This window comes from Phodopus roborovskii, unplaced genomic scaffold (genome assembly GCF_943737965.1).
Source record: "Phodopus roborovskii unplaced genomic scaffold, PHOROB, whole genome shotgun sequence".
Taxonomy (NCBI): domain Eukaryota; kingdom Metazoa; phylum Chordata; class Mammalia; order Rodentia; family Cricetidae; genus Phodopus; species Phodopus roborovskii.
Genome location: NW_026125466.1, coordinates 6765 through 22703, shown reverse-complemented (window position 1 = coordinate 22703; position 15939 = coordinate 6765). Strand labels below are relative to the sequence as shown.

The 15939-nt window shown below is 43.6% G+C and overlaps 1 protein-coding gene across 1 annotated transcript in view; it reads right to left on the bottom strand.

The window, feature by feature from the left end:
- Positions 1–14923, bottom strand: part of LOC127215514 (ankyrin repeat and SOCS box protein 7-like) — a 43510-nt gene extending 28587 nt beyond the window's left edge. The window contains 4 exon segments of the mRNA XM_051175929.1: positions 4671–4932; positions 7491–7609; positions 14125–14222; positions 14397–14923. Of these exon segments, the coding sequence (XP_051031886.1) occupies positions 4671–4881 (211 nt within the window). The 5' untranslated portion in view covers positions 4882–4932; positions 7491–7609; positions 14125–14222; positions 14397–14923.
- Positions 14924–15939: the final 1016 nt, after the last annotated feature.

The following is a 15939-nucleotide window of genomic DNA, read 5'->3' as shown; positions in this document are numbered from 1 at the left end:
TTATTATTTTAAAGACTAGTTTTACCTCACAAGGCCAGGAAACAATCAGTTTAGATATTTAGATTACTGGTGTCTGTTCTTTCTCACACCTTCAGGTGAACCAGAGCTACAGACACTAAACAGAAAGCTACCCTTGAGTATACTTATGACTGGTCCGGGGAACAGTATCCCAGGAGGGGAGAGAGAGAGAGCACCATCCAGGCCAGCAGCAGCATCTAATGGGGCAAAAATGAACTTCTCACCTGACTTAGTCTATTGGAAGGACACAGTGGCCCTGGGTAAATGATGGGAAGACTTACAGGGGAAGCAGGTGCATGCAAAGGGAAGGAGACATGATGGGGGTGGGGGGACTTTGCAATGACCTCTGTGACCAACCTCTGAGCTCAGAAACCCCCAAGAAGGTGGAGGGGCACTGACAGAGCTGCAACTGCAGGGGGTTCGAGGATCTGTGGCTGGGTGAAGCACGTAACCGAAGGAGAAGATTGTGTGCAGGGAAACAAGAAGACCCTACTAGGTTTAATTTCTATTTCCACTTAGAAATGTCACATGATTTGAAGACTGGGTGGGGACAGTAGACTATAATGTAGGGGTGAAAGAGATGCATCCACAGTCCTCATGAGAGAGGGGCTTTCCCTGCTAAGGGTGGAATGTGGCTCCACAGGAAGAAGTGATGAAAAGAGACAGCTAATCAGCAACTGGTCACATCACAGATGAGGACAACAGTGCCTAGCACAGCCTGTAGCCTTTCAGCATGGCACTCCTAGACAGGGCCATTTACATCAGCGCATTACATAGAGAATGTGCATGTGTGTCGGCCTCATGTGTTACATGACCATGACCACGGGGAGGGGGGTGGAGGGATATGGATGAGTTTCCTTCTTGTTTCAACATTTGCGGTGAGGGGGTCAAATCTCTTTTGACTAGAGTAATGTTCTCATAGAACAATACAAACAGCATTACACTGGTCCTGGAGCACTAAATGAGAACTCAGAAGTAGACACACAAATGTTAAACCTGCGTATGTGACCCAACAGTGCAGTCATGAGGAAAAAGGGGAAGTTTAGGCAACCTTTGTGGAAAGAGCGGTGATACTGTACCAACACATCTCTTCTCATGCACGAATGCCAATTCTGGGCAGACTGGTGATCCAAGTATCACAAAATCAGGAGAAAAAAAAGCAGGCGAATAATGACCTTGCAGTATAAACTATTTACTAACCAAGACCTGTGGTGATATATTACTTAGGATTTATTAAAGCTCACCTGAAGATTCAGAAAGCAAAATCAGCCACAAGCCATAGAAGCTAGGCACACAGCTTTAATCCCAGGAACCAGAAGCTAGAAGGTGGTAGTGCACACCTTTAATCATAGGACCCAGGATTAAGAGGTAGATAGACCTCTTTGAGTTCAAGGGCCACGCAGGGATACACAAGACTGAATCAGTCTAAAAGAGAAACAGATCACACATCTTTAATCCCAGCACTAGAGGGATATAAAATATAGAAGCAGGGTCTTCAATATTTAGTAGAAAGCATTCATTCTCCAGCCATACTGAAGATAGAAAAGTTCATTCTCCAGCCATGCTGAGGAGAGGTTACAGTCTCAGGCTTGGTGAGAGCTGGTAGAGACAGGACCAGCCCATTCAGACTGAGGTAGGGGTAAGATGCTAGTGGCTGGCTGCTTTGCTTTTCTTCAGCTTGAAGTTCAAACCCCAGTATCAGTCTCTGGGTCTTTTATTTTTCCTGTTGCAAAGACCCAAGAGACACAAGCCAAGCAAAAGCAAAATAGAATGTGCTCAGTTTATAGTGAGAGCAATAGGAACATAGAATCGCTACAAGCTAGGAGAAAGATTTCTACCCGGAACTAACTATAAAGGGCACCTAAACAAACCAAAAGTGAGGAAGAGAAGAACAAGCTTAGTCTTGTTAGGGAGGAGGCAAACACGTCACATGAGGAATACGCTGCTGGACGAAGGTAGAGACTGGGCACTGTCCCACCCAGTCAGGGAGGGCACAGGAAACTGCAGGATATGTCAGCATCTATAAAATACTGTTTGATTTGGCAAACTTCTAGGAATCATGAGAAAAAACTCTGACAAAGGTAAGAAAAGAATAAGCAGGGACACTTCCGCAATACTGGCCCTGGCAGAATAATTCAAACAATAATGTCCCATAACTGGAGTTACATATAAAATCAATTGTACCCAAACAGTGGAATCTGAGGCTGAACTGGGTACCGACGGAACCATCGTGATGACAAAAGTCAATATACTGAATAGAACATTATAAAGAGGAGTGGGCTAGAAGGAAGAGGCTGGAAACCACTAGGCTCCAAGCACAGGCTATTTCTGCAGCTGCAGCAGAAGCCAGTGAAAGCATGGCTTCTGGATGGGGGGTCAGGTAGTAAAGAAAAGTTAGTAGCCATCTCCCTGCACAGCCCAGAGAACATTAATCTGAGTTTTAAGCAGGAGTATTATGCACTATGTTCTCAACAGTCTGCTGAGAGAATTTCATGCTTTCTAAGAAAACTAAAAGGAACAAAGTTGAAAGAATAACCAAATGGTAATACATTTACATGAATGGATACTATACTGAAGAGAGCAGGGCAAGTCTGAACATGTGTATTACAGAATCACTGAGGTTCCTTTCTGGTAACAGTTACTTCAGAAATTAATTATGGTGCAGGACACAGAACACTACAAATGCACTAAGTTGCAATACACTGTGCAGTTTGGGTTCATGAACTGCATAGTCTATCACACACATGCTCATACTCAAACACACATACACACACACACACACACACACGCACGCACGCACACACGCACACACACATACATACACTTGTATTGCAGTGTTAGGAATTGAACTCTAAGCTTTGAGTATTCTAGATAAACACACCACCACATAGCCACCCTCAGCCCTGTAAATTATCGCCTGTGGGGTGGAGGAGGGAGAGATGTTTAGGAGCTATAGTCCACAAGTTAGATCCAACTCATCATTGGCTTTTTCTTTCTGCCCTCATCTGACTCATCGCTTTATACAAAAAGTCCACCTGGAGGACAGCCACAGCTATGACATGTTTTCCATGTCATTTTACATCCACACATTATAACAGCAGACTCCAGAGAGTTAGGGGAAAAAAAGTTCCATGAAGTTGAGTAAAAAATAACTGTGGCAGAACAGTAAGACAGCATGCTATTCAGTTTAAATCCCACATGAAATATAATTTCTACAAGTGTGTTAGGGAGTATCTAGAGGGCTAAGCACCCCCGAGTCACCCACACCAGGGACACTTCTGAGTAGTGGCAGCCAGGCAGGCTTGGTTCCGTGTGTAGTGTGTCTGAGCATGTGCTTTGTTTTAAGAAGATAATATCCATACATTAACTGACTACCTGAACTTAATCCTTATTAAGCGAGGGTGACAGAGCTGGAAGGCACAGGACTAGGTGAAATAAGCCAATGTGAGTTATGATCTTAGTCTTAATTTTACCAAGTATGGGCAGGATTTGTTCTGGATCCTCTTTTTCCCAGGCTTTCTACTCAGCTTCCCTTCATTAACTTCAGAACTGAGGTCTGTAAGTTAGAAGGTGAGAATGGCATGGAAGGCAGCCACGAGTGGGCACAGGCCAGGGAACATCTGGACTCTGTCCACAGCCAGTGACTTGGGGCATATACTTTCCATTTCAGGCCGCTGGGACACATGATTACTCCTGGGCTTGGATTTAGCTTTCTCCTGGAGTCAGCCTAGGCTGGTAGCCTTAGCATTCATACAATCACTAACTCACATGACCTTCGAGAGAGCTGTGGAAATTCTAACGCTTTCTGTGCATCAGCAGGCAACAAGCCTGTCCAGTCTTCTAACTAGTACACATCCCCTAGTACACTCTCAGAATGAAAAAAAACCCCTCCTGATGAGCAATCTGGGGTCCAGGATGGCCCAGACAAGCTGTTTTATACCCTACAGAGACAATGTAGATGTAAATGATATCTACAAACAAACACACACACACCTTGCCTCCTATCTTCAGGGCAAGAATGAAGTTGAAATTCAAGGAGAGAGTCAGATGAGAGGGTTAGTTTCAAAACCCTGTAGAAAAGGCCAGTTTTCTGAATCAGATGTGTACACTGGCAATCACAGTCACTGACCACATCTGTCTACAGAATCAGGTCTCAGATAAGCAGCCTTCTTTTGGAAAAGGCCAGAACTCCAAAAGAACAAGAGAAACCAACCAAGAAGAAAGGGAGGTAAATCCATAGTCTAAGGGATGAGGATAGAGGGGTGGGCTGAGATGTTTAAAAGGACCTGTACTAGGTTCCTCTGCTTGAGCAATTTCCCCAAAAGGGGAAACCTGGGCAACTCCCCCATGGTAGAAGCCACCACGTCTGCTTCTAAAACCCAAGTGGCTACCAGCCCCAATAAGGGCTCTTGGAAATAGCCTGGGATAGCCTGACTCCCTGTAGAAATTATACTTGCCAGAGTAAAGCCCACTCAGTAATACAGTTTGCAACAAAACTTAGTGTTTTGTTCACAAAAATCCCTGTGAAGAGGAAAAAAGTGAGACAATGACCATTAATACAAGTGAGACATTAAAAAACACATACCAAACATGCATGAGTGAATTTTCAGCTCAACACCATCACAAGTTTCTCTTTGCATCTAGTAACTTACCTCCATGTTCTAGAAATACCCGAACACATCTCTCCTTTCCTCTTGCAGCAGAGAAATGGAGCAAGGTCCAGCCATTAGCATCTCGGCCATTTGGGGAGTAGCCTTGCTCCAACATCTTTCGTACTGTGTGAACATCCCCGGCGGCTACTGCAGCCTGAATCTGCAATTCTTCCTGGAGCTCAGGGTTCCTCCGACAGTGATGGTGTAACATCCTAGCAGAGTCCGCTTTTCACCATCCAGTCATTAGGGCAAAGGAGTCAGCCTTTCGGGGAAGGTAGAACAAATGAAGTTTAGAATGTGTGGCTCTTCACATTGTGCCCGCTGACTACCACAGAACTATCCACAGCACAGTAAGCAATGGCAGTTCATACTACTGGCTAACGTGCATCTGCTAAGACCAAAACTTACAACAGTTGCATTAAAGTTATATTAATTAAAAGAGTAAGCCAGACATAAAACCCTGAATTAACAGAAAAATCTCTTCTGCATCCTTCTGAAAGCCTGAACCTACATGTGGCCGTCATGGCTCTATTTTAAGTAAAATGAGAGGTGGCATTAAGCAGCTAGGATGGCAGTACCAGAGGAACCAGAGTAGTATCAGTCTTGGGAAGTCAAGACTGCACCTGACTTACATGATGCACCATCAAGATTTAACTCACAAACTACTAGGATTCTATCACAAGTCAGAGCCAATCAATATGGAGTAGAGAAAACAGCCCATTATTCTATGAAGGAAAAGGAAAGGCTGTCTCTAGGCCAAGTGTCTGAAGTAGACCAACAGTATCTGATCTTTAATGCAGGAAACAAAGCTTGGAGGAAGCAGACTGAGTGAAGCAAGCTGGAGTAAAATATATTATATTTACATATGTATGTATGTATGTGTGTGCTTTTGTGTCTGTCTTTTCTTGGTTTTCCCATCTCAGGCAATTTGATTATGATGTTTTGCCATTTCTTTTGCTGTCACTTTTTTTTTTTAATTTTTTATTCATTTTACACACCAACCCCAGTTCCCCTCCCTCCCCTCCTCCCACTACCTCTGGCCAACCCACCCCCATGCTGTCACATTCCTTTAGAACTTTTTTTTTTTTTTTTTTTTTTTAATTTCTGTACCAGAAGTTTTAGCATGGTGAATAACCTGTTGGTTAATAACAAGATGAAATGACTTCAGTGGACAACAGTGCTGAGGATTCTCTAACCTCTGCAGGTCATGGAGACATGTGTCCTCAAATCCAGCAGACAACGAGCTCATCCATGCACATAGGTGAAATGGTTACTTCTCATGTGGGGGGTACAGGTCTGTCTGCGTGCTTTCAAGCAACGAAATATATACAGAAACCTAGACTGACAAGCTCCTGGGAAGACATTCCAACTGGGCTAGTTTGAAAGAAGCAATTAGACTAAATCTCCTGGTTACTAACTTCCATTTCTATAAGTAAATTTGTTTGAAAGAAAAAAAAAAAAGTGACAAAGCCCTTTGAAAACATTCTGGTCTCATCTGTAGGTTGGACATCTCAGGATAATTTTGCTACTAATAATTTTTCTTGTGAAATTTCTCATCACAGACTATATACAGGTAAAGTAAGCCCAGCTTGGTGAATAAGAAACACAGGTTAAGAGCTTTTACACATAAAAATGACATCATTACAGTCTCAGCGATATCACTAGGTGATGGAATTTCAAAGTATCAAACAGCTGTCTCTCACAGAAAATTTCCTGATAATTTGTTCTCTTAATAAACTCATTTTCTTTTGTTTCTTCACGTAATTACTTCCCTGAAATTCAGTCTCTTGGCTTAGAAATTTAACATAAAAAGTACCTTTCAGAACAGGTTTTATATTAGTTTTAGTGTTAAAGAGACAATATTGAAATACATCAGAATAGATTAATGAAAGCTCTTACTGTCCACGCAGACCATGATCATTTGCAATTTTTCTTTATTTACTATTGTTTTTGAGTCTGTCTCATTTAGCTCAGGTTGACCTCCCAACTTGCTATGTAGCCTAGGGTAACCCTGAGCTCCCTGATGCTCCCATCTCCATCTCCTAAGTGCTGAGATTGCAGTGTGTGCCACCGCATTAGCTCTGAGTGAGGTATGTGGAATATGTGTATATGTATATACTTAGGGTGTTTTCCTCTATAGTTCTCCACCTCACTTTTTGGAGCCAGGGGTCCATCACTGAACCTTGACTTCACCACTTCTGCTAGACTGGCTGGCCAGCTAACCCTCAGGATCCTCCTTGTCTCTGCACTCCGGTGCTGGGATTATAGGTCCATCACTGAACCTTGACCTCACCACTTCTGCTAGACTGGCTGGCCAGCTAACCTCAGGATCCTCCTTGTCTCTGCACTCTGGGTGCTGGGATTATAGGTATCCATTCCCATGCTCAGCTTTTACACGAGTAAGTGGGGATCCAAACTTTGGTCTTCACACTTTCATGCAAGCACGTTATCCACTAAGCCCCTTCCCCAGCACCCAAAGAGTGTTTTCAAATAAGAGATTATCTCAGTACTTGAAAGAGGCCTACTATGGAGGAATAAGACTAAACCAACAAAATAAACTTAGATTTTTCTTTCAATGCCTGCTGCACTATGGATACATTGGTTTATTCTTTAAATCACAGGTTTAGTCATTCATTTCTGTTCAGCTCTATTTTATTCCTGCTAGAGACTGAACCCAGAGCCTTAGTCCTCTAAGCATATACTCTAGTACTGAGCTACACCCCCAACCAACTCATCAGCAGTTTCCAAGGGGAAAAGTAAAAGTTGCATGGTATTTTCCTCAAAACATCATAGGACACTGATGGCTCTGAGTCATCTTACCTTACAGAAGAGTGACTCTTCTCTTGGTAGACAGGTTGCCTAATGACCATTGTGTACAAGCAGCATCATGTGGAAGGGTTCCCAGTGTATCCAGGTCTCAGAGCAAGAGTATTCTTCACCTAAAAACAAATCAAATAACAATCACAGGGGCTTTCCTAAACTAACAAAGAATCACAGCTGTCTGCGCGGTCTACTTTTTGATGATTTTAAGTTTTAGGAGTTTACAATAAATTGACAGAACTCAGAGGAGATTTAGGAGAAAATTATTTTGCTGCTTACAACAATCTCTAAGATGGTAACAAATATGATTTATTTTTGGCATTCTGTGCCCTTCCCCCCACCACATTCCCAAGCTTCTTGAAAAAGAGTAAATAAGGAAAACAACAAATCACACATTTAGAATTTAGATAAAAGCTAAGATTCTTATTTTTTTCTACTGAGAACGAATCTTCAGGCCTATTCCCTTTGAATTACTTTTTAAGGACACCATCAGTCACCTGCTCTTTTTAAACAGGCCTAAAAGGGGAAAGAAAAAAAATGTGTGCATACAATACAGCAGCTGCCCCAGGCCAAATATAAACTATGATAAGTAAAAAGGAGAATTAGGCCTTTGAACACTGGCTCTTCATATGCCTTACAGTCATCCAGTCAATAACATTTACATGCACACAACAAGCTACTTGAAACATTAACTAGCCAGACTTGTTGCTAGGCTTCTCCACGTGCATTCTTAAAAAACAAACCTCTTTCCCTACAATGAAAAGAAAAGAACTCATTCCCCATTCCCAGTGAATCCCGTTCTGTACATTCCATTCAGGTTAAGGACATCAGAGACCCTCTACAACATCACAAGGAGATCACTCTAGGAATTAGTCCACTGGGAGTCCTGCCACCCCTTCTGATGTGTGTGTGGAGGGGGGGGTGTGCCTTTATCACTTAAACTTTCAGACTTGGAGAGGGACAGGCCACCTGCCAACCTGACAAGTGCAGGAGAAGAGTGGCAGTTGTAGAGGCTTGCTGGCTGTGCAAGGGGACAATCAACCCAAATTAGAATGATCCATGTTTTCCTTTTTGTTCTCCTCATGTTCTCGTTTTTCCTTGGTTGAAGTCTTTAAGGACAGCAAAATGTTTGTGTGCACATGGAACTAAAATATGAGTGCAAACTGTGCCTATTATTTCCCAATAAATGAAGTAGACATGGTCAGAACAACTCCTTCAAAGCAAAGTATAAATACCTCGGAACAATCCTTGCAGAAACAAAGACTGAGGCAGGGAAGTCTAAAAAGGTAAGCCTTAGCAGCTTATAGTGCCTAAGGGCAAGAAAGTGCTCAAGGCCACAGTAAAATCACCACCGCAGAGACAAAAGAGCCAGCATCAGGGCTCTCAACAAGCAGAGAGCACTGGTCACTTTTCACTCTGATGGCATCTACATATCAAGAATGAACAACACCAGTTGTGTATTCGGCACTAAGCCACCAGGTTCCAGGGGATTGTTACAAACCTGGCCGGAGTCACACAGGCAATCCTGGTTAAAATCAAGGTGGGGGGAGGAAACTGAGAGGGAGGAGATGATAGGGATTAGGAGAGGTGGGTGGTGAGAGTAAACAGAAGGCAATATACATGGGCATGAAACTGCCAAAAGAGTAAACTTAATTTCTAAAAATGAAAACCAAAAAGGATGAATGTTATCAAACACCTTACTTCTAAGTGTGTCTTCAGTATTCTATCTCCCTAGAGACATGAAAATGCCCCAGTGTGGATTCAAGCCTTTAAGAGTCCTTGCCCATCACCATTTTCAGAGAGGAACCATGGGAGGTATGTGATGAAGAAAGCATGAAATAATATTTCTTTATAGTATCAGGAAAACACTGGGTGTTAAAAGATAAAGTGATCAAATTATTTCTCCCTGCATCAAAAATAATAATTCCCTTTAATGAATGGGACAAATAGAAGTGCCTGGTGTGTGCTCAGCACAGCTCAAGACCTCCTAAAATAGATAGCCCTGTGCATTTAAAATGACTTTTAAAAAGATTTGTGTGTGTGTGTGTGTGTGTGTGTGTGTGTGTGTGTGTGTGTGTAAGTATGGGGCACCATATACATGCCTGGTGCTTGAGGAGACCAGAAGAAAGCTTCAGATCCCCTGGAACTGGAGTTGCAGAGAGTTGTGAGTAACTCTATGGATGTTAAGAGCTGAACCTATGTCCTCTGTAAGAGAAGAATTCTTAACTGCTGAGACATTTCCCAAGGGGCCCCTTAATACGACAGTTTTAAAGATGCTAGACATTTTAGGATTTTTTTTTTCTTGTCATTCCTTACATACATGTGCTGCATCACAGGGGGAGAAAACATATATGTGGTGTACCATGTACCATGTACACATGTACCAATGTGAATTATAAAGAGCAATGATTTATTATCAAAGTAGCCTCAAAATCCAAGGTACCAGACCAGTAATTAATTTTCTCTTGGTGTTACTTTATGGGCACTCAGGTATGCATAAATAAAAGGGGGAAAAACACCATGGACCTTAAGAACAAAGGTGCTTATAAAAACAGCCATCAAGAGAAGCCACAGGTGGGAATGGAAAAGCCTAGTTTTCCACAGGGAATAACAAGTTCAAAATTCTGATGACTCAAGAAAGCAACTATAAAACAGGACTCGTGACAAAGGAGCAATTTTCTAAATAATACACATTCAATGGAAGGTTCTCTTAGATTAATGATGGCTGTAGACTCCAGCAACCATCGACACCAGACCCACCTCTAGAAATCACATTCTAGGTTCCAGCCAGGGAAAAAAGTAAATAACAAACAAATATGGAAGACTTTGGAAGTGTCACACGAATCAATTTCCCAGTGAGTATCATTTTAAGTAGTCTGACTACTTAATGTTAATACTATATTTACATTTTGCTAAATCATCAGTTGTAATGAAGTCAACAGACAACAACCTAGGTCTCCAAGTTTTTATAAAACTGACCACATTGAAGGCTACAATTTTTTTACTGCCTAATTTCTTTACAGGTGGACAAGTGAAATCCATTCAGTTAAGATCAAAATCTCCTCACATGGTTAAAAGAAAATCTTATACTGGGATAACAAACAGAAGTAGAATATACTCATAAATCCAGGTATGTTGGAAATTTGCCCAAGAATACACAGTCTTCAACAAATCTGACATCTCTACAATTTGCTTGACACAAGACTAGATACTAATGACTTCTACGTATTATCATCTTCCACGGTCTTTTGTTGAGTTGAGACACTGGGCCTCTCATGTAGTGCAAGCTGGTTGGGAACCTGGGATCATCCTGCCTCAGCCTCCCAAGAGTTAAGCCTGCAGGCCTGCTGCCTTTTCATAAAGTGACCCAAATGGAAACTCAGTTTCCTGGTCTCAAACCAACGAGAAATATGTTCCTGACTCAAGAAAGAACAAATGCATTTCTTTGCAGAGTAGACCAAGATATGGAAAGAAAACCAGCAACCTTGAAGAGATTGGCTGTGAAGACACAACCTAAAAATCCAACAATGGCTTGCAAGACCCCAGAGGAAAGCCAGATACAGAAATACACTCTGTCCAATCAAAATACACAACACGGCCAACAGGCAGGCTGTCGAGCTCCACTTATACAGTCAAGAGCCTGACACCCCAAATAAAGCAGGTGTTATTTTAGTATCACTCAACATACCATACTGTTTATGTCCCTAAAGAAGGATATCACATTTCCTCCAAGACTGGACCTCTGTGTGACACCAAGATTTATTATCATGCACAACTTACCTATGACTCACATCAATTCTAAGAGAAAGTGCAATGACTTTCATACAGTGCAGATGAAGTGACAGAGAAAAGTTTAGAATCATTTATCCAGACCCAATTCAAAGCTTAAACCACAGGTATTAGGAATGCTTTTTCAATAGTGCCCTATTAATGCAGGCATGCCAAGTCAAACTTAGCAGCCTCGGGCCAGCACCTCAGAAGTTTGCCAGAACAGTACACTGAGGGGGAAGATTGAAGGTCAGATGTCAGATATACAGACTGTAGCTGACTTTATTTACCCACTTTAAGAATAGGCTCACTAAGGCTAAATGTTCAGTAACATCAACAAACTAAAGACTACATACACTAAATGTGAACACACTAAAGACTACACACACATACACATGTGAACAAAATAAGACATTATATATTTACTTTATATATAATGTACACATGTAATCTAATAGAATTAATTGTGAATGACATCATTTTAGGTATAAAAGATAAAAGTGGTCATAACATACTAAACATGTAGCACTTAAATAGCATCAATTATTCTCCTTTTATGATATAAATCTGTATTTGGTTACCAAATAATCAGATTAGCACTCCCCCCACCATGTCACTCATAATAAAATTAATACAAGTTGGCTGCCAGATACAGAAATATAAACTAGCTGGCCATGTTAAGTAAATGTCCAAATTAAATAAATTTTAAATGTTTGACATAACCTAGACCAAACATTCTCAACCATGCTAATTATTTCAACTCCTCAGTCCTGTCCCCCAACCCCCGGTGTGTGTGTGTGTGTGTGTGTGTGTGTGTGTGTGTGTGTGTGTGTGTCACTTAATCTGAGGAAAACCATTGCTGGCTGAGCAGATCCATGCACTATTGTTTAATCAGCAATAATGGCCTGACTGAAAACCAGGACAGAGCAATGTCCACCTTTACAAGTGTGACTAGTGCTCCTCATTTATAATCTCAGGTCAACATATCCCTCACTTAAGAACCCTAGCAAATACATCCTAAGGTTAACTCTATAGAGAAAAGTACTTCCCCACCCCCACTGAGGAAGCTAGACTATAAAACCCATACTGCATTTTATCCTTGAAACATACTTCAAATATTTTATTACCATTTTTCAAAAAGATATAAAGTACTCACAGGCATCACACTGCTGAGATCCATATTTAATTGCAGAACCTCCAGCCCTCAGTTCTGTATTTAAATATTAATTATCCTTTAACTTGAGAGACCTTTCATATATATATCTCAAATGCATATATACATATATACATATATATGTTAATGCTACCCTAAATTTTCTCCATAGTACAGTCACTGGTGAACATTAGTTTGCGCTCTCTCTCTCTCTCTCTCTCTCTCTCTCTCTCTCTCTCTGGCTCAGTTCTGTAAAACTGGGTCTTACTCAGTAGCCAGCCCAGCTGGCTTCAAATTCTCCATCCTCCTGCCTCAGGCTTGAAAGAATAACAATCACAGCCAGGTAGTGATGGTGCACACCTTTAATCCTAGCACTCTAATCTCAGCACTCAGGAGGTAAAGGTAGTCAGATCTCTGAGTTCCAGGCCAACCTGGTCTACAGAGTGAATTCCAGAACAGCCAGACCTACACAGAGAAACACTGTCTTGGAAAGCATACAAACAAAAAAAGTATAGCAATTACAGAGAAGGTCCCATCATGCAGAGCTAATTCATACTACTTTTAAATTCCATCAAGAACATACTCTTCTTTTGGCATCGAGCTTCAAGTCTTAAATATTTCTTTGTACTGAAAATTCTGAAGATTTGAGTTATTAAATGAACTGCTTTTTTATTTGTGATAACAAATGTTATAGGGTTATTCATTAGGCAGTCTCTGTGTTGTCCTTTGTATAATTTCCTCTCTATATGGTTGGTTTGTATATAGTCTCTCTTTACATTAATGTTCTAAACTTACCTTTAGGCCATTTTTGGAGGAAGCAACAAAATAGGCAGCAGAAATCTGACCACATGAACTAAGTGCTACCATTTCAATCTAGCAAATTCTCTGTAAGGGTTTTAAAATGAGAAAACAAGAATGACCACTGCCAAAACCAAGCACCAGATAGCTGAACATACCAAAACAGTACTTTGTTTTATAACGCCTGACTGTGCTACTATTGTCAAGAAGATACAAAGTAAATTTTTGTAGAGTTCACCTAGAACACCAGAGATGTAACAAATATTATGTATCACTTTGTAACAACTCTAGTGTCCATCCATTTTGTCACACACAAAAACCCAAAGACTAAACTATACAGGGGCTAATATTGCTTTTACATAGTACCCATTCTTAAGCTACCCATGTTCACTTTTTTCAGGAAAACCAAATCAAATTATTTTCTTCAAAACCAGTTTCAGTCTTCCAGTTCACCTCTTGCTACTAAGCCATTATCAGTTAGGTAACTCTGAAGCTTTCCTGAAGGAGGTAGAGAGAAAACCGTACATAGGGAAAACAGTAAATTGTGGCTTAATTAAAAGCAGCATCATTCAGAATTAACAAGCAATTAACATGGAATTGAGGAATTCCTATGAGAGTAGGGAAGGCGGGGGAGCTACAAAAAGGTCTCAAAGCCTCAGAGCAGAGTAAATGACACTGTGTACCAAAAGATAATGCAAAACACGGAAACATTCTGAACAGGAACCAGAAGATGTTTCTGGTGTAGAGAAGTTATTGAGATGTTAAGGATTGGGCATGGGCAGTGTGTCTCCTTTTGCTAGGAAACTAGGGTCTAGGAAAGCTTGAATTCCCAGGCAACCACCCTGAAAATAATGCATTGCTTAATGAGGTAGGGGCCAGGAATAAACAATGGGGGAGGGGAGGTCTGGTCTTTACCTTTAGAGAGGATGCTCGTCCAAAGCACTCTCTGTCTTGCTTCTCTGGTGGGTGGGCAGACCCCTTCTGCTCTCGGGTGTCCTCCAGCCAGCTCAAACCTGGGAAACAGAAATCCATGAGTGGTGCAGTGATCCAGGGACGCGGAGCGGGCTCAGGACGGGGAGCTAAGAAAGGCTGGAGAGTGGCAAGGGCAGGCAGGCGAAAGCAGGGCTTCTCCTTCCTCCCACACCCAGCCAGCCCCTTCCCCTCGGGGTGCAGGTAACTGACTTTACCTGTCTCCTCAGCTGCAGCTCGTCTCCCTCCTTTCAGCCTCCACCACATTCACCAACTTCTCCATTGAAGAAACACCCCGGGCAGGGCCGGACACAGTGTTCCTGATCCTCCTCGGTGCTTCACGGCCCCAGCCCAGAGAGCATCCAGACAGCCGATCAAGCTGGAGGTGGAGGTCTTGGTCTCGGAGCAGCCTCCGGGAAGGGGTTCAGGGAGGAAGTGCCGGCTCGGGTTGGGGTGGGGGGGGCAGTCCCGGTCCAGGGGCTCAGACCAGGGTCTGCCGCGCGCCGGGCCGGAGGCTTCCAGCTACCGAGGGACTCAAGAGGTCTGGAGACAGGGAGACCCCAAATCGTACCGGGTCCGAAGTGTCAGCAGCGGGGTGTCCCGACAAGGGGGCTTTCGGGATGCACTTTGCACTGGGCCACCCCCGCCCCCTCCTTCCAGCACTTTGGGGTCACTGGGATGGGACCAAGCCCTCGGCAACCAATCAGCTGCCGCACTGGAGCCTGCGCTCCAAGCCGTAAACCAGATCCGCGGTGGGTGGGGGTGGGGGTAGGGGGTGGGGGCGACTTGGTTGGTTGGTTGCTTCCTTCTCCTCACCCAGAAGCCCCCACCCCCTGGATGCCGTAAAGCTGCCTGCGGATTCGCGACAGTTAGAGGAGGCGGGCCCGTAGGGGCTGGAACTCGTCTGTGATTTGTCGCTCTCTCTTCGCCCCTCCGCTTCCCGGCGGTGGTTTCCGGAGGCTCCACCCCCGGCCTGGAGACTCGAAGCGGTTGCTAAGAGACACTATACTACGAATGGGGCTTCTACGCACGCCCGGAGGGAGGGGCCGGCGAGGCCTTCCACGGAGTACAGTGGCCCGGAGCGGGCGGCTGTGGACGCGAGTGTCGGGGTGATGGTGGTGCGGCCCCGCCGGCTGGAGGCCAGGTAACCCGAGCCCAGATTGAGCGGGGCGGCGGGAGCGGCGTGTGAGCGCGGATTGAGCGACGTGTGAGGCGACAGCGCCGAGGCGGGCGCCGAGGGCCCTGACTCGCCGCCGCTCCGCTGCGCTTCTTGGAATCGAGCGGCGGGTCCTGGGCGCATCTGTCGGTCTCTGAGACCCGGCGAGCTTCCAGGCTGCGGGGCGCCTCGCCCAGCCTGCGAGAGAGCACGCTCTTTGGGGATCGCGATGAGGGCTCAAGGGCTTTCCTGCGAGGTTAGCGATCCTCGCGGTTTCCTGTGAATGAAACGAGGGGGTGTGGGGGTGGGGGTGGGGGAGAGTCAAAGTGGACACATTGATAGATGTTTAAGTGCATGTATTCGTTTAGTAAGTGTTTACTGGCTCGACACTGCTCCAGTTGCTGGGGAGATTTTGTGAGCATTCTCTTTTTATCTTAACGAGAAAAGATGAAACCCCAAGATGATAAGAAAAAGAAAACGAAGTGATGGAATCCGGTCTGACTAGGGTGTGATGGGCCCTTTTAGATAGGTAGGAGAGATCGTCCAGAGAATAACATTTGCGGACATGAATGACAAAAAGCAAGCCTAACAAAGGTCTGAGGGAA